The sequence below is a fragment of the Pithys albifrons genome, chromosome 2, assembly GCF_047495875.1.
Source record: "Pithys albifrons albifrons isolate INPA30051 chromosome 2, PitAlb_v1, whole genome shotgun sequence".
Classification (NCBI taxonomy): domain Eukaryota; kingdom Metazoa; phylum Chordata; class Aves; order Passeriformes; family Thamnophilidae; genus Pithys; species Pithys albifrons.
The window spans coordinates 7,253,446-7,273,861 of NC_092459.1; the positions used below are offsets into that span (position 1 = coordinate 7,253,446).

Sequence of the window (20,416 nt, forward strand, 5' to 3'; positions counted from 1 at the left end):
CAACCTGCACTTTGTTTTTCAAGCCATCCCTTCTGTCCATTTATGACTGTGTTGCTGAAACTGGCCTTCTTTCTTGTTTTAAGCTTTCTATGTGGGAGGAGTGAAGCTACGTAAGACGAATGGGTTTGAGTGTCAGTTTGCACAGTACAGCATTGTTAGCCCTGCTCTTCCCAGTCCCATTGGGCTTCTTGACAGTTCTTAAGAATACGCAACATGGGTACATGTACACTACATCAGTCCCTCCAGCTCTGGATCCCATTTCTGCCGGTGACTAACAGATGTCTGCACACCTTTCTCTAGACCTTTCCTAGCTTTCCACCATCTATTTTCAGCTGATGAGACTTTCTAGCCATAAATCTTCCTCGTTAAATAAGGAGTTGCAGCTGACTTTCTTTTCTCTTTAGAACTAAAAAAGCAAAAAAGGCACCTATTCCTCCAACCAAGGAAGAGAAGCCCAAATTAACCCTTTTTGAAGAGGAAGTGGATCCAGATGAAGGACTCTTTGGCCCAGAAAAAGATTTCTTACCTCTTGGTCCCAGAAAGAAGATGAAAGAGAGTAAATCTGTTTTATATTTGCATATATGCAGATTTTTTATCTAAAGCATGTGTATAATAGAGCTTTTAAGTTATGGTGATACAGAATATACATGCTAAATAATGACTTGGGAATGTTAAGGTAAATTTTCAGCGGAGCAGAATCATCTAGAATCATTCAAAAGGAGTAAGACCCATGCAGCCCCCATAGCTGTTCACTGTAAACCTTTTGAACTGGGGTATTAAGGTCTGTGTAAGCTGGCTATCCCACAGTAAACTCAAGCGACACTAACAAGAGTAGTGTGATCTACTGCTGAGTGCAAGGGCAAAGGAGATTTACCAAGCCCCTGAGAGTGCAAATTGTCACTGCAATTTGTGGATTGGAAATCTTTTTTTAAAAAAATAATTGTCTACATGATCTGTTTTTTTAGACCAGTAGCAGATTTACAAGCCAGTGTTAGTGCAAGTATTGTGTTACATAGCATGATCTAACATAGGGTTTTGTGATTCCCCTTTCCAGATCTGAAATTATTTGAAGATCCAGACCTTGGTGGTGCGGTGAGACTGGGTGACTCACTGCTGCTCCCAGCTGCCTGTGAGAACAGCAAATCTGTGCTGAGTTGGGGTCCTGAGGAGGACACCAAGGAGCTGCTGAGGTACTCATCTTAAATCTGTCATGTAGGATGAATGAGCGGAAAGCTTAAATACTTGGAGTGCAAACTGTGAATCAATACTTGTAATGACAAGTAACATGTAAGATGTGTCATAGAGCTTGGAAATCATAAACATTGAAAAGGAAAGTGGGAAGACCCTTTGAGAAAGGTGAGGTGCAAGATATTATTCTGGGACTCCAAACGAAGTGGCTTGAAGGCCCCAGGCATGCTGTCTAGTTCTTGTTTTCTAATATGATGATGCTGCTTTCTGCAGACTATCCATGAGGAACCAGACCTCCATTTTGAAAAGTGAGGATCAAAGCCCAGAGACAGAGCAGATCAGCTTCAGGGAGGTGAAATCAGGGGCTCTTACCACAGCAGGAATGATTTTATGCTGATGGCTCACAGACTTCTGTGCATGCTTCCAGGAGGAATCCTAGGCATACCTCCACAGCAGTAAAGAACTCTCATTAAAGTCTTTATCACCCTGCATTTAACTTTTAATCTAGTGGAAAGGAGAACTGGAGCTCAGAGTTACAAGAGGAAATAATGTATTGCTTCCTCCTTGATAGTGCAGCAGTGGAACATAACAGCACATCATGTTTTATCCCTGACATCTCTCTCACAAGACTAGTTTGCCTGCACTGATAATCCTCTAGAGATCAAGCAAGGAGACAATGCCCAGAAAGACCACCATCACCAGGGAATCTGTGCTGCAGTAATGACTCAAATTCATGCCTTCTGGATTTTAGGCTGGCACCTGAATGATGAGGGCAGCCTGCTTCCAGTGCTAATTTGTGCCAGCCAGCTCCTGTTAGGATGTATGATTTCCACAGCAGGTACTAAACCCAGGAGAGAGAAGCTGTGTGTGGTTTCAAACTTCTCCTGAAGCAGGTAATTTTGCAGCTGTTGCTTTCTACACATGCAGAAGTGCTCGCTACCTCAACAGTAATACCTGGCTCACTTTAAACAAAGGTTATATTGGGTTGGGTGCCATCTTCCATTACATCCTGACAGCTCACCTGATGTTTATAGAAGCTGATGGGGCAGGACATGACCTGATTCAGTGCAGTGGCTTATTGGGACCAAACACGTATGTGCTTGCTTTATTTTCATGTTTGCTTTTCTCTGCTGGGGATCTCAGCACACAGCCCTTGATCCAGAGTGTTCATTTGGCTGGAAGTGCTTTTTCAAATGCAGTCCTTGCGTTTTCATCCACTAGAGAGAGCCTTTCCATCTGTCATGTTGATGTGTTTTGGATTATATATGTTCTTTTCCTGTGTGGCAGAGAAGAGTCTCTGAAGTCTGCTCTGAGACCAATAGACCATGCTTTTAGATCATTTTGGGTCATCAGTGACTGCAACACACTCAGATGGTTACAGATACCCATGGGAAAAGATTCCATTTCTTTTAAATTCCAGTTGTTTTCATTTATCCTTGATTTGTCTCAGTGCTTTCAGTAGCTGACAAGTCATCAAGATCCAACTGAAAATGAATGCATGTTAATGAAGCAGAAAATTATGCCAGTGGTCCAATGGGAAAGTTGCTATGGGAATCCAGAGGCAACTTCTGGCTGTGCAAGAGGTATAGGCAGATAGGTCAGGATCTGTTGACCTGTTCAGGTGCCTAAGACCTTCTGAAATACCCCTGGTAAACCTAGGTCATGGTGTTATCTGCATATCATAGAGAGCTGCTGGATTGAGTGCAAGGAATTTGGTGGTAAAGGAGAAATTGCTGTCAAAGCAGGGGTAGGAGTGGTAGTGCTCTTTTAACCTAATCTATCCAACACTCCACCTCACCTCTGTGTAAATTCTTTGCAGTCACCTAAAGTCCCACAGCAAAACTTTCTCGAGTGGTTGTGCACAATGCACTTTTTTCAGTGTTCAGCTTTAGCAGAACTATAATAAATTTGGAGGCAGGATTTCAATCATCTCCCACCTTCCCTTACCACCAGACTGGTGTTACATGTTCTTGCAGGGCAGTGCGAGAGTCTCCTTTCCAGGCAGTGTCCATTTGTGATGAGAGGAAACGTTCAACTTGAGCTGAACCTTGCAACCTCCCTGGCATGGGAGCTAAAGCATATTTTGAGGCCTAAGAATAAGTTTTACATTTGCCCCAAAGGTGTTGACAAGTACTCTCCTTTCCCAGAGGGAACTGAAGAAATCTCTCCCCAGCCCTCAGATCAAATTAGAAGCTGTGACAAGCCATTGCTTTAGTGGACTGGAACTGTATAAGCTACTGGAGGAAAACAGAAACATCTGGGTCTGTTGAACATACTTTGTTATACCACACAGAAATTTGCCTGGACGCATTTTATTAGGATCTAAGACTGTCCTGAGCTCTGATTCCAGCAGGTCAGAAACCTGGACATGTTCACTGTACACTGATGGATTAGCTGAATAATGCAAATGTGGGAGCTCCTCACTTGTGCAGTGAACATCCATATGTGCTACAGGGTCTGCTGAGGTGCATGTGACATGTCTGAGAAGTGTCTGACTGTAAATCATGGGCAGAGATGAGAAAGCACTGCCTAAGGCAGAGGGAGGCAGAACCTTCTTCTTCCAAAGCGGAGATGGGAAAATGATACTGTTCAGAGCAGAACACAGGAGCAACCAAATCCTTAGTGGGCTTTATGGTACCTGGGTGGTTGTAGCAGCAGCAGCACAGCAGTGAATCCTCAGCAGTGACTGTAACTCTTACGGCAGAGACTGTTAGAGAGACAAGTCTGCAAAATGTGCGTGGGCTGTGCTTGTCACAACGTGAGGGAGAAGAGAATATGATAAATGTTCTTATTGCAAACTGAAGACTGTGTTCTCTGTGAATACCTGCTCATATGAAATGAGAATTATTACTGTTTTAAATAGAATCACCACAAGCATTGAGAAGAAACAACTTCTTTGTAAATATAATGGAGGATTTCTTTTTATGGTAAAATACCCATGTCCATTCAAACAAATATCTTCCCTCTTCTCATCCATTGACCAGCCTTTTACTGGTTATTAATTTCTTGGCCTACTGACAGTTATTTAGTGATGGTGATGGGAAATCTTGCTGAGCTACCTCAACCCTAACCAGTGGCATTGTAGATGCAGGCACTGTTTTCCTACCACTAGGTCCACCATGATACATTAGTGAGGTGTCTATACTTCATGTCCTTCCAGAACCTGTGGAAAAGGGATAATTGCTGTGATAGGAACCTGTAAGGTCAAGTCCCATTGTGTTGCCTTCAGGAATACAGAAGCATGTCATACTCTTCCTTCATGAAGTGTGCTTTGAGAAAGAGAGGGATAGGTAACCAGGTGGTTTTGCCTGATTTCTCTTTGTTGGAATGCATTGCTCCTGAGTTTGGAGCAGGTTATTCTTGAATATTTACCAGATATTTTGGGCCCCTTTTCTCTCCAGGGCTTTATCCCATGGTACTCCACCAAGCAGATCCCCAAAGACTGCTCTGCTGAAATCCAGGGAAGTGAGCTTTCTAGCACACTCTTGAATTGCCCTGAGAGACTGAAACTCCACCATTACATGGCCATTGCAGCCAACGCTGCCCTTGAGCTTCACGTTCCCCACCAGCCCCTCCTTGTTGATGAGAATAAGGTCTAGCATAGCACCTCTCCTTGTTGGCTCCTCTGTCACTTGGAGAAGTAAGTTGGCCTCAACATGTTTCAGAATATCCTGGGTTGCTTTTGGCCTGCTGGTTGTCCTTCCAACATATATCGGGGTGTTTGAAGTCCTCTGTGAGGACCAAGGTTTATGAACATGATGCTGCTGGGTCTATAGAGGACCTTATCCATGTAGTCTTCCTGGCCAGGTCACCTACAACAGACCCCTGCTATAATGTCACCTGTCCCTGCCCTCCCTTCAGTCCTGACTCATAAGTTTCTAGATGGCTCCTCGTACTTCCCCAGACTGAGCTCCATTGATACAGAGAGTGACAGTCCCTTCTCACCTCCCCTGCGTGTTGTTCCTAAAGAGCCTGTATCCTTCCATTCCAACACTCCAGTCATAGGAGCCATCCCACCATGACTCCCTTATGCCAGTGAGATCATAGCCCTGCAGGCATGTATCCTCTACCTCATTAATCTAAATCATGCCTGTCTGGTGTGATGGATCAGGTTTTTGTGGAAAACCAATGCTGGAATTGATCCTGTGAATGTTGCAGCAGCTCTGTGGGCCCACAGAATTACATAAATTATCACACATCCTAGCCTGAAATAATTATCGCAGTTGTCTGAGCAGCTTTTTAGGAGAGATTTAATTAGCTTCACCTTTGATAATGAATAGGGAGTTGGGATGGAAGGAAGCAGCTGTCAGCACAACATTTGTCTTTTTCCAGTGCTGAGAAAAGCAGCAGCAGGATCCCAGTTTTGCTGCCCTGTAATGGCAGACCCGGTGTGTTGTTTCTTAGGATTACACTGATAACCCTTTCAGGAGCATTATAGGCTTAGAGGCTGAAGCTGTTTAGGAAACCACATCCTAACACTGTCCATTCCCAACACATTCAGTCCATACAGACCCCGAGATTAGCTCAGTTGGTTAGAGTGTGGTGTTAATAATGCCAAGGTCATGGGTTTGATCCCCATATGGGCCATTCACTGAAGAGTTGGACTTGATGATCCTTGTGGATCTCTTCCAACTCAGAAGATTCTGTGACTAGAGGTTTGTCAGCTTCAGTTTTGTCAAGACACTGTTGCCACCCCTGAAACAGAAAAACTTGGTGTAATCTCCTTTCAGCAGGCATTAGCAGATGCTGAATTCAGAGAATAACACTTAGTCTCCATACTAGCCAGAAGTCATGTGGGGCACTGTCTCCATCATCAATGCTTTTTCATTGTCCTTGGGGTGCAAGAACAGCACTACAGTTGGGGAAAGAGCCTTGAGAAACTTCAGAGGATTTAAATCCCCATCCTTTGGGCAGAGGGTTATGTGGGTGATGGGCAGGTGGTAGGGAGGTTGCAGTTCCTAAGTCAGAATTTTCCTGACCACTCCAGGGCAATTTCTCTTGCTTGCTAACTGTGACCTAACTGTGGGGAAATGTCTTTGATTTGGATGCAGTAGGTTACAGTAAACAAATAAATTCTTCTGTGTTGGTTTTCAAGCATTTATTTTCTTCATTTAATTCTTCATATATAGGGATGCTACCTATGAACACTGGAACAGCTATAAAGTAAATCTGGCCAACAGAATAAAAAGCCTTTTGCCAGACAGGACGCATCCTTGCCCCTCCCTTAGGAACATGTATGGGTTGTCTAGAACAGTGCAGAGAGGTGACCCAAGTCCTGGTCTAGGAAGAGATGTTTTTACCGGACTTGAGACTCGCCAGATTTTAACCACCTTGCTCCGGGTTGTTTGCATTTTTGACAAGACATTATTGGCTCAGCAGGCAAAAGCTGCCTGCTTTCCCCTGCCCCAGCTGTGCCTTTGTCTGGTGATTAGGGAACATTTTAGAGAAGCAGGAGACAGAGTTTTAAATGTTTTTCAGACTGGAAAAATTGACTTATCTCATTTCCCGGGTGAGTGATGTAACCAGCAGGCTGTTTTCCTAAGAGGGCCTGTGGGCATGTGCATGTAGGACTTACCTGTGCTAATGAGCCTGTTCTCCGCCTCTTGGCCAGGAAGCACCATGGACTGCATCCATGCTGTTGGGACTCTCTCCAACTGCAGAACAAGGTGAATGTATGCAGCTGCCTCCTGGGAATGGTCCCTGTGCTGTGCCAGAGTTGTTCTAGAGAGTTTTTTGGAGGAGAGCTAATTTGTCCCAGACCAAAGCTGTGCCAGTGGTTCTTGTAGAATTTCAGCAGTACTCATGCTCACATTCTAGTGTCCAGACACATTTCCTTGCCCTGGGTAAAATACCAGTGAGAATTTACCTGTAATGGATTGCAGGAGAAAGCTGAATCAGGAAGAGAGAGAGATACCTTTTACATGGCCCCCAGTCCTTGGCATTCCTGTGGTTAACTCCAGCCTCTGTGTTTCTCTTGCTAGACATCAGACTGTCTCTGCTGACCATAGCAGCAGTGATGGTCCACAGATACTTTTAAGGCTCCTGCCTATTTTTGGGCCCAAGTCTTTTCCCAAGTTATAGATGTGATATTACACCACCCCTCAAGGCTTCAGTAAGGTATCTCTTGTACTTGAACTTAACACCAGACAAAATAAAGATAGTAAGATGGGGAAAGATAAAAGTCTATTTTGCAAGCACTGCAATTAATTGCACAACAGAGCTTCAAGCATAAGCCTTTTGGATACTTAAGCAAATTATGGGAGTCTTTGTCTCTGGCTTTTGTAACTTGATTCTCCTCATTAGAGCATTCCCAGCGAGCAGAGGTCATTCTTCCCATCGTGTTAGATGCTGTCCATGCACATAGTCATCACTGTCCCAAAGGTCTTGTCCAGAGAGACAGGACAGACTTCAGAGAAGTGGCATATAAAATGTTGATGTTCAGATGGCAGCTGCGTCTGTCTCCAGGAAGTCAGAACTCGTTTTCTGTCCTGAAGTCCACATGCTGGCAGTTATGTTGTAGGGCTTTGTGACAGCCTTTCTTCAGTAAGAGTTTTGATTCCTTTCTGTGTCTGGAAACAAAGAGAATTTACACCAATAGGGTCTGTGAATCAGCACAACAGTATGGCAGAAATTTTAAACAATGTGGCACTGCTTTTTCATTACAGAAAAAGAGACTAATTAAAGAATGATTAATTACATGGATTCTGTGCCTGGTGGTCTATAAAAAGATGGAGGAGGGAAGGTTCTTCCTTTAATCTTGTTTCAGAAGAGTCTCTTGATTTTTTTCTTCCTCCTCCTGGCCTGGAGTTAAATATGGTAGTAGTTATGCACTGTAACAATTCATTTGCTTCTCAAGAAATAGTAGTCCTTGTTCTTTCTCTGCCTGAGGCATTTTGCATTTTACCTCTTTAGTTTTGCAAAGACAGTTGTGTCTCACATGATCAAATGGCAGTGGATCAAAGACTTTGCCTATCACTGCAGCACTGAAAAGCAGTTTGAGACAAAGACCACATATTATCTGCTGTGTTCTCTGTAAGAGACTTCTGTCTAACCAAGGTATTGAAAAAGTCCAGGACTAAAACAGGGAATTAATGTGAACAGATTCCAGACTTCGAAAAATCATCTCCAGCAGAATCTTTGGCTTAAAAGCACAGTATCAAAACCCCACTGCCTAAAAAACCAGCAACCTATTGGACTGGATCCTTTTGGGGGGATTTTTCGGCTGTGCTGAGTGATTTTGTTGCTGTAGTTAGCACAGAAGTTAGTATAGAGCCACACAGCTCTAGAGAACTTGGGAAGCTGTACCATCTGATCAGGTTAATGAGCTGGATTTACTGCTGCCCCTTCTGGGCAGTGCACCTACTTCAAAATCATGCTTCCCCATATGGTCTGTATGTGTATTGTGTATTGTTCTGTGTTTATTATACTTTCTGTTATTTATGACCAGAACTTTATGACATGGATACTGATTCATTCAGTATTTGTTTATGCCAAGAAGGGAGGCATCAGATCAGCTAAAGCAAGCAAGACTTCAGAAATACCAGCCCTAACATGTTTTGTTTATTACACAGCAAAGAGAACAAGAACATGTCTTGGCAATGTGATCACAGGTGGGATATCTCTTGGATATCAGAGTTTGCATCAAACAGAAAGGCCTAGTCTTAAATGAAATTAATTTCTTCTATGTAAATGAGAAATTCAGAAATACATAGAGTGTGTTTTGTAAGTTAAGTGGGATGTGTCACCCACAGGTAATCATGGAAACTACAAGACATCAGAAATCTTATCTAAATAAAAGAGACTATAATCTTCAGAGTTATTTGGAGGATGAAATTTGAGGAGTTGCCTGCTGGAATACCGCAGGTAGAGCTCTGGGGTCATAGACCTCTGTTCATCAGTTGGTCTGTTTAGGTATTTCCTAGTTTTAGATATCACTGTTTAGGCAATTGATTTTACAAGCATAGCCTTGGTTAAGACTGATTCTTTTTAGATTCCCTTTGGGAGTTGCAAAAAGATCTATCTAACTTCAGGAATGGTTTTACCTAAAAGAGTTCTGACTGTCTGTACAGCAGAAAATGTAGGCTAATCTGTGTTGAATTTATGGCTGGGTCATGGTGAGGGTAGTTTTTCTCAGCCTGGGCAGTACAATTGTAAGTTCCCCACAGCTTTTAATGAGGGTGAACACAAAAAAGAAACCCTTGAAATCATGCAGTTTATCTTGGTAATAGTGGGATCCTTAGCAGAGGGGACTGGAGCTTTTGAAGTACCAGTAGTTTTAGCATTGAAACAATATTCATTAGGGATGGAGGAGTAGAGTGTCTCTGTGAGGCTGGTTCTTCTGTTGATCATGTTCCCTATGGTCCTGGACAGTTGCCCTCATCAGTTTCTTCCCAAATTATGAAAAAGCTTAACTTTGTTTTAACTGTCTGCAGAAAGCACTGCCATTTGTTCTGCCATGTGTTAGAGGCATTTACAGTATCTCTCCTTAGACTACTGGTGAACTGTGAGGGAAAGGGAGGAATCACTGTCCCGTTTAGTCAACAGATTTCAGAAGGATCTGAGTAACACTCCCCCCAAAATGACCTCATTGCCTGGCAGTGAGGAAGATATGAACAGATCATCAGGAAAAGTTTATTAGCCTAGAGGGTAGCTGGGCACTGGAACAGGCTCCCCATGGCAATGGTCACAGGACCAAGCTTAACATTTTGGACAATGCTCTCAGGCACGTGGTGTGACTCTTTGGGTGTCCTGTGCAGGACCAGGAGTTGGACTCAATGATCCTTATGGATCCCTCCCAACTCAGGATTCTGTGATTCTGGTTACATAAGACACATGAGTGGAAGAACCAAAAAAACACCTGATATGAAATGACTCATTTGTGCTCCAGGGACTGCCTACCTATAGGGCATTTAGAAGGAGAAACTAAAAGGACATTTTCCTTAGACTCCTGCATGTTATCCTGTTCCCAGTGAGTGGAGCCACTGGAGAGCATCCTTCTTTTCCTTTCCTCCACATACTCACTTTTCAAAGGCAGGCAGAACTTGGAATTACAAGACAATCTATTATAAGCATTCTCTCAAAACCTTTAACAACTCATGTGGGAACAGAGTTGGGCACGCACAACTTACTGCATCTCTGATAAGGTCAATCAATGCAGGTAGAAAATATCCTGAAATGTTTGAGTGTCCTGGGGTATTTCACTAGGAAACAGAGGGAAATTATCACAAAAAGGGCTCGTTGTGTATGGTCACAGATTACAAAACTTCTTCAGTTTCCTGGAAGCAAATGTGCACACAGTATTTTTAGGTCCATTAGTGTTTCCAGTTTCTCATGATTGAGCATGGGTATGCTCAATCTCAGTTTTGGGTAATGGGAATGAAGAGGAAGAAGAGCTGAATGAGAAAAATTTTACTTTCCCATGTAAATTTATGGGAAGCAAATCATCTTGTCACAAATTAAAAACGTTTGTTCCCAAACTAAAATTAAGTTCTTTTGATAATTGCAAATTACTTTTAATTTAGACATTTGAAAACATGCTGTAAAATTAATTAACTTAAAAAAGCCACATTATAAAAAGACAGGTTTTATGAAAGCTTCTGTGGAAAGAGAAATTCATCAAAGTAGATCCTTTCCTGCAAAAAGTTGCATTTTGAAAGATTGTATTTTCTTACAAAAAAAAAGCAATTCAGAAACCCAAGATTTTAGTGATGTTTTCTTTCCATTCCAGAGTTGCAGATGATTTTGAGAAACTCTTGGAAGTTACCTCCAAACCAAAACCTAAGGTACCACCAAAACCACCACTGCTTCAGAAGCCAGCAGTTGCCCCCAGAAGTGCTAATTCATCTTCACTGGCAAAGCCAAATGAAAACAGGATTCAGACAATGAATGAAGTGGACATTCTCCAGTATATCCAGGAAAATGAATCTATCAACAATGAAGATACCAGTCTTTTTTGAACATATGTATTTTTAAAATGTTATGATGCCTTCTTGGCCCTAACTCCTGGTGAGTTCAAGTGACACAAGCAAGAATTGACGAGGTGTTTTTACTGTCACAGTGCTCATTTATGTCCTGGGATATCAGAGCAGCAAGTTTGAGTAGCAGAACCTCAACAAGAGGTTTTCAAAACTGCAGCTGTGATACAATGCTGCCTCAGTTTTTCAGCATTTTACAAGGAATATGGACAAGGATGCAGCACTACAGATTGTCTGCTGCTAATTTACTATCAACATACTAGTTTTGGCCAGTTGATTGAAAATGATGTTGTACACATGACAACTGTGAATAATGTCCAGCAAATGGTCTGAGGCAGGATAGGCTGTTGTTTCTGTCATCTTTAGACAGAGTATTTCAGCTCACTGGAAAGGCCATTTTCCTTTTATCCAGTGCATTTTTGTAGCAGCCTTTTCCTCCCTGATGATATTCTGGTAATTTCTAACAGGAACTGCTAAGTATGGGTAATAGTTCCTCTGTATTTCAGAGAAGCATTGAAATCCCAGCTAAACCTGACTATGCTGCCTTAGTTGCTGCACAAATGCCACTTATAAGAGAACTTTAGGCCTGCAAACACCAGACTGTGCATCTTAGGCATAGAGAGATGTTGCAGTACAATAGGAGGTTTGAATGCTGTAGGACTCCAGATTCACAAGGGCTAATTTTTTTCCACCAAATCTTCCTGGGCTTCCCCTGTAGTTAGTGGAGAAAGAGAGAGATTTCTCCAGGAAGTGATTCAGTGCAGGTGGAAGAATTCTGAATTGCTCTCTAGAGTCACTCTTTCTCTCCTTTCCTTCACTTTTCCCAAAACTTAAAAGAACCAGCCATGGTGGTTAATTCCACAAAGCTACAATGATTTTTTGTGATAAAACAGCAGGCTCTTCTTTACTATGCAATGGTTAAAAAGAGGAAGGACAAACTTGAAATTATCCAGAATAAAAAAAAATAAGGAAATGTGTTGGATAAATTTTAATATGCATGAAAAGAAAACCATGATAGAATAGGCATCCCAGACTGTGCCTCTTCTTGCCTGGCTCAGGCACTCTGGTTGAACATACTGAATTTACATCTATTGTGGGTTGGTACCTGCTGTCATGTAGGAGATTCCTGAACTTATTCCAAGTGTGGTCTAGCCAGAGGTGAATACAGGCTCCCCAGAGCAAAATTTTTAATATATTTAAGCCATATCACTATCCCAATATTTGCCTTTCTAATATAGAGCAAAAATAAATAGAAAGCACTATATTTTTTAATAATGAAATTACTTCTCTTAGTACTTCCTTTTTAAGCCAATGGAAAATATTATAAAGGTATTTTTGGTTTGATGGCACAGATAAAATGTAGCCATTGGCTATTGTCTCTGTACAGTGTTTTACTATAATAAAGCATTTTGGTAACCCACAGGTGTTATTGTTGTTGTTCTCTAGGTTGTACAGCAACAACAAATCAGAGTTAAAGGATGGATTCCATTTAACTCACAAGGAGTGTTACATGGTGTTAAAGTATAAATAAGTATTAAACCAATAGTGTAGCTGCAGTCAGATTTCCTTTGAGAGCAGTTAAAGGTAGAACTACATATGGGCAAAGGTAGTACCTGATCCTGTCTGTTCCCACAGTGTCCTGGTGCAATTAGGAATCCTGTTTATCCCAGCCTGCAAAAGGGGAGCAAAAGCAGTGGGGAGAAAATAAATTACTTGCCAGAGAGCTGGCAGGGAGTAGCAGGCAGGAGAAATTAATTCAGGGCAGCCTTCCTGTTGCAGCACCTGCTGTCATGAACAGCCACTGTTTATTTAACTGAGGGCTGAGGAATCATCGTCTCCGTTTTATTTAGCACTATCTGGGGACACTGCTTGCATTTCTGTGGTTTTGGCCTACAGCCCATCACATGTCCTGAACACTGTTAAAAGTACCCAACTGCAGGCCATTAATGATCAGTAGGCTTGAGTGCAGATCTTCACCCTCCGTGAGGGGTCAGCAATGGAAAAGGATTAAGATTTCTTGAAGTGTATTAGAGAAATCAGTGAAGAAAAACACTGGCAGCACTCTGGGAGACCCGTTTATCCACTGTCCTGTCCTGAGTGGGAATATCTGTCTTATGTGGCAGTTCTTGTTGGCTGGGACAAGGTGTCTCTGGTGTGAGGCTGCAGCTGGAAGAATAGGCAGGTACCAGGGCAGGACATGGTGGCTGAGCATGGTTAGGCTGGAGAGAAACCTGAACATGGGCACTGAATTATTCATGCAGTGGCAATAATTATGCTGGAATTATCTGTCATTTTTTTAACCTGTCCTTAAAAGTTTACCTGTCTGGAGAGCATCACTGGAGATATCACAGCCCCCCTGGGTGTGCCATTACAATGCTTTGCCATCCTGTTAGAAATGTTTTTCTACAGTTTGACGTAACTGTTCCTTCCTGCAGCTAATCCTGTTACCTCTAATTCTCATCACCACAGAAAGAGAGTCTCTGTTCCAGACTGAACAACTCTGCCCAGTGAGGGTGGCAGCAAGACAAGTCAGGACACCACTACAGTACCAGCTTCTCACAACCTGATGTGCCCTGGATAAATATTGTCACCTTGCACTGGATTTAGCTTGTTTATTTGAAGAATTGTTACATACCCACACACAGTTCACCAGGGTCAGTGGAGGATGCCTGTATCCCACACACTTTCATTAACACCACCCTGTGCAGTGTCACAGTGCACAACTTTTGTTCCAGCTGGGACTGCTTTTCTTTCACTGTTTCGCTCAGAGCAATGTCCTCTGTCTGCCTTCCACCACCTCTAGAGCTCCACTCTGAAATGGCTCATGCTTTTGCAGAGCAGTGGGAGGGTGGATATTATATATTACCCTCATAGTCATGGGAACATTCCTGGTAGTACTGATGTAACAGCATTCTATCTGTATCAGTTAGAAATGGCCAAGGAATATTTTGCTATGCAGACCTCCCTAAAATTGTCAAATTACCTAAACACAGGGAAGGAAGAGCTGTTGATGGTTTCCTGTGCTAGATTTTTAAGCTTATTTTAAGGTTAGTGTTTTAATTTTTTTAAAAATCTATCATTCCTGTCAGGGAACTAATATAAAAGGATCCTTCATAAATACTGGTGTTATGCATTTGTTTTTCAATGCAGATGTCTAGCTGCAGTAATATTTGTGGGCACTTAGAGGTGAGTTACAGTCCTTGAATAAATTATATATGATGAATCATTATACAAGAGAAGAGTGTCAGACAAATGTAGCCCAGAAAAATGGAACATATGATTTGAAATGCCATAAGGAAACCATACAATATACTTTGCTTCCTGCAAGGCCAGAACTTTCTTTTATTCTTTCTTTCATATATCACTTCCAGTAGCAGCTATTTGATTTGCCTGCTCTTGACAACTCATGAAATTCAGTTAGGGACTCTAATGTAGTTCTTGGCTGACAAGCATCATCTTCCAACATTAGTAATACAGCTCATCAGAAGATTTGAAAAGATGGGGAGTTTAGTGATTGGCACTCATAGTAGGTATCTCTATTGCTTTGCAAGTGGCTTCTTGTTTTGCATAACCTTCTTGCTATGTGGTACAGTACTACTTGACAAATAACACTGTATACTTCATTATTTGGGTCACAGTTAAATTAGTTCACCAAGCTGAGTGTTTCACAGATGATTTGTCAGTCATCTGCTCAAGTCTGTTCAGTGGCGGAATTTCTAGGAAAGCTAATTCCCACGTAGCATTTAAGGCTTAGTTCTGCCAGTGACAATTTGGGTTGTCTAAAAAAAATACATTCATTGAAACTGATATTTCTGCTAATTTTTGCCCACATGTTAGATTCTGCAAAGAAGCTGACCTTGCTATAGCAGAATACACAAGTCAGCCTGCGATTTAAGGCCATGAAAAGCCAGCACACTTGTGGGGCACTAAGGCATTATCTACTGTAAATGAGCAATCCCTGAGGTTGTTAGATTTAATATAGAGTACCAGAAAGCACTGGTGTTTCACTTAAAAATGTGACTGTCACTAATGTCACCAAGGATTCTTGAATCTTTGTGTGTGTATGCATCAACCACATTTCATACCAATGTGATCACACATCGGTGATAGTTTAAACCTCTGTAAGTCTAGAAGAGAGAAGGCTTTTACTGTGAGGGTTTATCTATATTCTTACTTCTTATATCTGTATTCTTACTTTTCATCTCAACAACAACAACAGGACTGAATAAAGTCACTCAGCTGCTTTCTGTACTGTGCCCATTCCTTCCTTAATTGATTGATCTTTAAGCCCTTCTGACCTAAGTTTTTCAGGCCTTACCATAACACTGATCTTCCTTCCTGACCTCCTGCATACTAATATTTCATGTCATGCATTGAACTTAATGAAGAATTCAAGTGATGGGAAGATCATGTACACTTCTTTGAGTTAAAATACTGGCAGTGAAAACTGGTAAATTAAATTAATAGTCAAATTAAGTGCTGCTATGAGAGTTCAGAAGTCAATGAAGCTGCTTAAAGGATTGATTAGTCACAGATATTTAGAGTCTAAGTTTTATTCATACTAAGATGTTATGGATGCTTAAAATTTATATGGGCTCAAGGTTAGACTCATGGAAGGTTAAATTATTCTATGCTTATGCCACTTAGAGCTTGTGAAGTCCTCGAGCTACAAGTTGCTGGGAGCAAGGACAATACTCAATAAGCAAGTATTGTGGTATTTCTCTACAGTGATCTGCTTTTGGCTATTGTAAGGAATTCTGTTCTGGGCTAACCCCAAACTCACACTAAATCAGTCACTCGTGGAGGATTTGGTGACTGAAAGAACATCAGTGCTTTATCATCCTGCTTCTGGCATTCTTCATAAGATCTGTCCACTGGCCTTATAACAACAAAGCCATTTCTCCTGTTTACTCAGGAGAGATTCCTGAAGTCAGTGGAAATTTTGATTTCCAATATATACTTTTTCAAAAGTCACTTTTGACATGTAGTGAGCAGTAAAAGTCCTGGTAATATCAGAGGGAGATTTCAACCATTCTTGCGTGCTCTTCCAGATCCAGATCCTCTGCTCTTGTGAGACCCCACCTGGAATAATGCTTACAATCGTGGTGCCCCCAAAATAAGAAGGACATGGAACTGTTGGAACAGGTCCAGAGGAGGCCATGAAGTTGATGAGGGGACTAGAGCACCTCCCCTATGAAGATAGGCTGAGAAAGTTGGGGCTGTTCAGCCTGGAGAAGAGAAGGTTGCATGGAGACCTCATAGCAACCTTCCAGTACCTGAAGGGGCCTACAAGGAAGCCAGAAAGGAGCTATAGTGACAGGACAAGGGGAAATGGCTTCAAACTGAAAGAAAGTAGGTTTAGATTAGATATTAGGAAGAATTTTTTTACTGTGAAAATGGTGAGGCATTGGTACAGGTTGCCCACAGAAGCTGTGGATGCCCCATCCCTGGAAATGTCCAAGGCTTTGAGCAACCTGGTCTGGTGGGAGATGTCTCTGCCCATGGCAGAGAGGTTGGAACTACATGATCTTTAAGGTCCCTTCAAACCCAAACTATTTTATGATTCTGTGATCCCACCCTGAATGATAAGGTTAGTAGATACTACAATTTGCCTAGGATGTCAGATGTGGGAGATTTACCAAAGGTAACCAGACAACAAATGGCATCATCACAACACTCAACAAATTGCAGTGGAATAACCCCTAAAAGGACCATCTGATGTTATGTTACGATCTTTTTCAGTAATGTGCTGGGGAACCTCAGAGTCTGAAGTCCTCACCAAACTCAAAACGACCTAACAGCCCACTGCTGCATCAGCAAGCACCGTAATTTGTTACTCAGGTATATTGTTTTTATTAAAAAGTATGGAGGAATCACATTATCAGATTCAGAGGTCTGGAGCTGTTAAAGCTGTGGGGAAGCACTGAGGTCAGTGTTGCATCTCAGTGGGGGAGTTGCAGTCACCCTGACAAATCACAATGATGTATGAAAACCATCATTTTGTCGGATTTTGGTAAAAAAATACCAACCAGCTTCTCCTTGAACTCATTAAACACTCTCAGAATGCCATTTAGCTATTTTCTGCCAAGGGCAATGTTTCTGTGCCATTGATGTCATTGAGGGGTTGCTTCTTCTGACTGCTGGGAGGGTGATGCAGTCAATCTAAGCTGTCCGAATCCCATGCAGATCAGTAGAAGCCTGCTGATGCTGATGCTGAAGAGAGGAGGAAAGGAATAGGATGTGACACCACTGTCAAGCCTGATCGACTTGGAGAGCACCACTGAGAGACGGGAGTGACAGGACAGAATGAAAGAAGGCATCTGCCTGATTTATACACAGCTCCAGAGCCTTTCACTTCTCCTGAAATATTACAACTGAAGGGCTGAAATCAACATTTCATTTAATGGTTCTTTGGCGAGAGCAGCTCCACGGGTTTTCAAATGAACATATAAGCAAACGAAATAAAATTGCAAAGTTTCTGGGGTATTTACTGAACACTTTTCTTCTCTGCTAATTTGTCTGCTTTTTAAGTTTGACTGGGGAATTTGTGCTAATGATCACAAACTTCTCAAATTATTTTGTTGGCACTAATAATTTAAGGACACTGATTTTACCTCAGAAGAAATAGTCCACTTGATAATGTCTGGGTATCCTAACAAGTTCAAACTGTGAATAAAAACAGTAATTTCTTTACCTTGAATGCTGAGAATCAAAGGTACCTAGTGCTTCCCTCCCACCTTAGGCATTGAAATCTGCAGGCTACTATGATTTGTTTTCTTGTTTATGCCTTCCCTTGTCTTGACCTTTCATAGCTTACATATTTAATCTTGTGTACAGTCCCCCACAGGAATTTGTTTTGTCCAGAACTGCTGTCTAATTATAGTTGCAATGCCATACCTTAAACAAACAAACAAACAAAAAAAAAAACGGGGGGGAGGGGGTGGAAGAAAACCAACCCAAACCCTCATTTACATGGAATGATGTGGAAAATTCCTCTTTTTCATGAGGAGTGATAAAAGAAATCTGAGGCTGTCTTCATCAGCAATTTAGTTTAGCTCAAGGGAGCATTTTCATAGCACATCTGGATAGTTCAACCTACAGTATTCTGGCTCCCATCACAGAGCTTCCATGGTGGCAAACAAGACACCTGGGCCCAGAGGACCCACCTATAAGCAGAAATAGCTTCCTCAGGATGTACGTATGGGCAGTGGGTACTCACCACCACTTTGCACATCCTCTTCTGTTGTGCTGCTGCGCTTGCTGATGTCATCAGTGCATGTTTGGTGGTAAATTGAGCCCCAAATCATGCTGACCTCAGCCAGTTTCCTTCCACCCTTACAATAAGGGATTGTACTGAGGGAGCAGAAGGAGAAAGGGGCAAAATCATAGGGAGGTTCAGGTGTTCAGCAGGTGCTGGAATGGGTTTCATAATACCCAGCCTGGTACCCTTCCTGTAAGAGCTTGGTCTCTGCTCATTTGTTTCCACTCTCCAGGCTGTTCGTGAGTTTTGTATTAAGTAAACATTGGCTCAATTAAAGGGAAAAAATTGTATTGTGTGGGGACGGCAGGAGAGAAAACAAACTCCCACATCTCCTGCTCCCAAGTAGATGTCCTACTTGCTATAAAATCCCTGTTTCTTTTTTTAGGAATCCTTTTATAGTTTTATCTGGAAAGGTAATACATGATTTTGCCTCTGCTTTGATTGATATTTGTTGGAGCAACGGGAAATGAATGTTCCAAAGTCCCTGCAGCTGTGAAAGGCAAAAAGCTTACTCCTGGGTAAGTACTTTGGGCAGTGCACCAGGAAAAAAAAAGGTAGAAGAAGTAAAACTTTGCTTAAGCACCAAGATAGGAGACTCACTCCCAAGCCTTACTCAAAAAGTGGTCACTGGGGGTCATTATGAGGTATTGTTGCTTTCTCCCTTTTCCAGCTGGCACCACATAACCAGGCTGGATGGCTCTGCCAAGAGGTGTGTTTTCAGCTAAGGGTGACAAGCAAAGGCTGTTCTGGATAGTGTTGCACTTGCCAGATGTACCAGCTTCAATTCTCCCACATTTGCAAGTCTATGCATCATGACTGGTTTTGCAGAGTAGCCATAAGCTGACCTATTTCCATTTAATGCAGTAATTAAGCAGACTGACTGCCTTCCTCTTCAAAGTACTGGCCTACATTGGCTCATCCTGTAATTACTGTGGATGAACTCTGTAATGGCTTCATTTACCACAACTTTTTTTCCTTTTCTGTTGCTATTTTTTATTATTTTCTTTTTTTTTTTTTTACTTTTTCCCACCTGGTCTGCAGATTTACCAGCTTTGTAAAAGAAAATCGTGGTGTTTCTATGGTTCAGCCAAATGATAAGAGGAGAAAGAGAAAAATTTTGAGTTCAGTGGAAAAAAAAAATTTCCTTGAGCCATGTTTGAGCCACTTAATTCATCCAGAGATCCACACAGGGATTTATACGGGCCAGGAGTAAGAAATCCAGTAAGAGATCCTAGGATAGCAGGCATCACTGATGTAATATCTTGTCTTGCTGTGAAGACTGTGCTGTTTGGCAGGGACACTTCAAAAGGTGCTGGGTAAGGGTGACAGAGGGGACACAGCACTGGATTGCTGCCCAGGGACTGAAGTATTCACCTGGGTGCAACTGTCTGCTGCCCCCCTTTCCTTTCTTGTGGCTATTTTAATAACAGTTATTTCATGAAAACAACATTCAGTTATTTTAGACACTTTAGTAGAGACTGAGATTTAAGACTTTGGAGTCATTTATAGACTCCATGCTTCTTCTGTCTGATAATATGTATGTATATAGCACATATGAGAACATGGAAAAATCAGAGACATTCATTAATCTTCCCACAATTAAAGAGGGACTTGTAGCAGAGCCAGCAAAAGATTTGTCTGCTTTCCTATCTTGGCCATGAACCTGAGGGCTAAACTAAAAATATAAACCAAACAATGTTTTGGATAAGGGATTTTCTGATTTGTTTTTACATTCTTTTGATGTACATAAGGATGACCTGAAACATTCTTCTTCAGAAAACTTTCTGCCTGCCTTTCTTGCCTTTTTAGAAATCCATGAAGGTGCTTTGGCTGCTGGACAGCCAAAAAGCTGGTGGCATTGCAACAGATGAAAAGGAGGGAAAAGTATCAGTTTTGGTATTACAAGTTTTAATTTCTTACCCAGCTGAATTCCTGTCTCATTTTAAAATATCAAACAATATTTGAACAATATTTGAGAGAAAAACAATGTTTG

The 20,416-nt window shown here is 41.8% G+C and overlaps 1 protein-coding gene across 2 annotated transcripts in view; it reads left to right on the forward strand.

Annotated features, from left to right (window-relative positions):
• The window catches only part of HS1BP3 (HCLS1 binding protein 3), a 55,870-nt gene extending 38,680 nt beyond the window's left edge, over positions 1-17,190 (forward strand). The window contains exons 5-7 of one of the 2 annotated variants that reach the window (XM_071548283.1): positions 405-556; positions 1,055-1,190; positions 16,905-17,190. In XM_071548283.1, the coding sequence (XP_071404384.1) occupies positions 405-556; positions 1,055-1,190; positions 16,905-16,932 (316 nt within the window). In that variant the 3' untranslated portion in view covers positions 16,933-17,190. Of the gene's footprint in view, positions 1-404; positions 557-1,054; positions 1,191-10,915; positions 12,577-16,904 lie in introns of those variants that run through there. The other variant, XM_071548282.1, reaches the window with a different exon arrangement.
• The last annotated feature ends 3,226 nt before the right edge of the window (positions 17,191-20,416 follow it).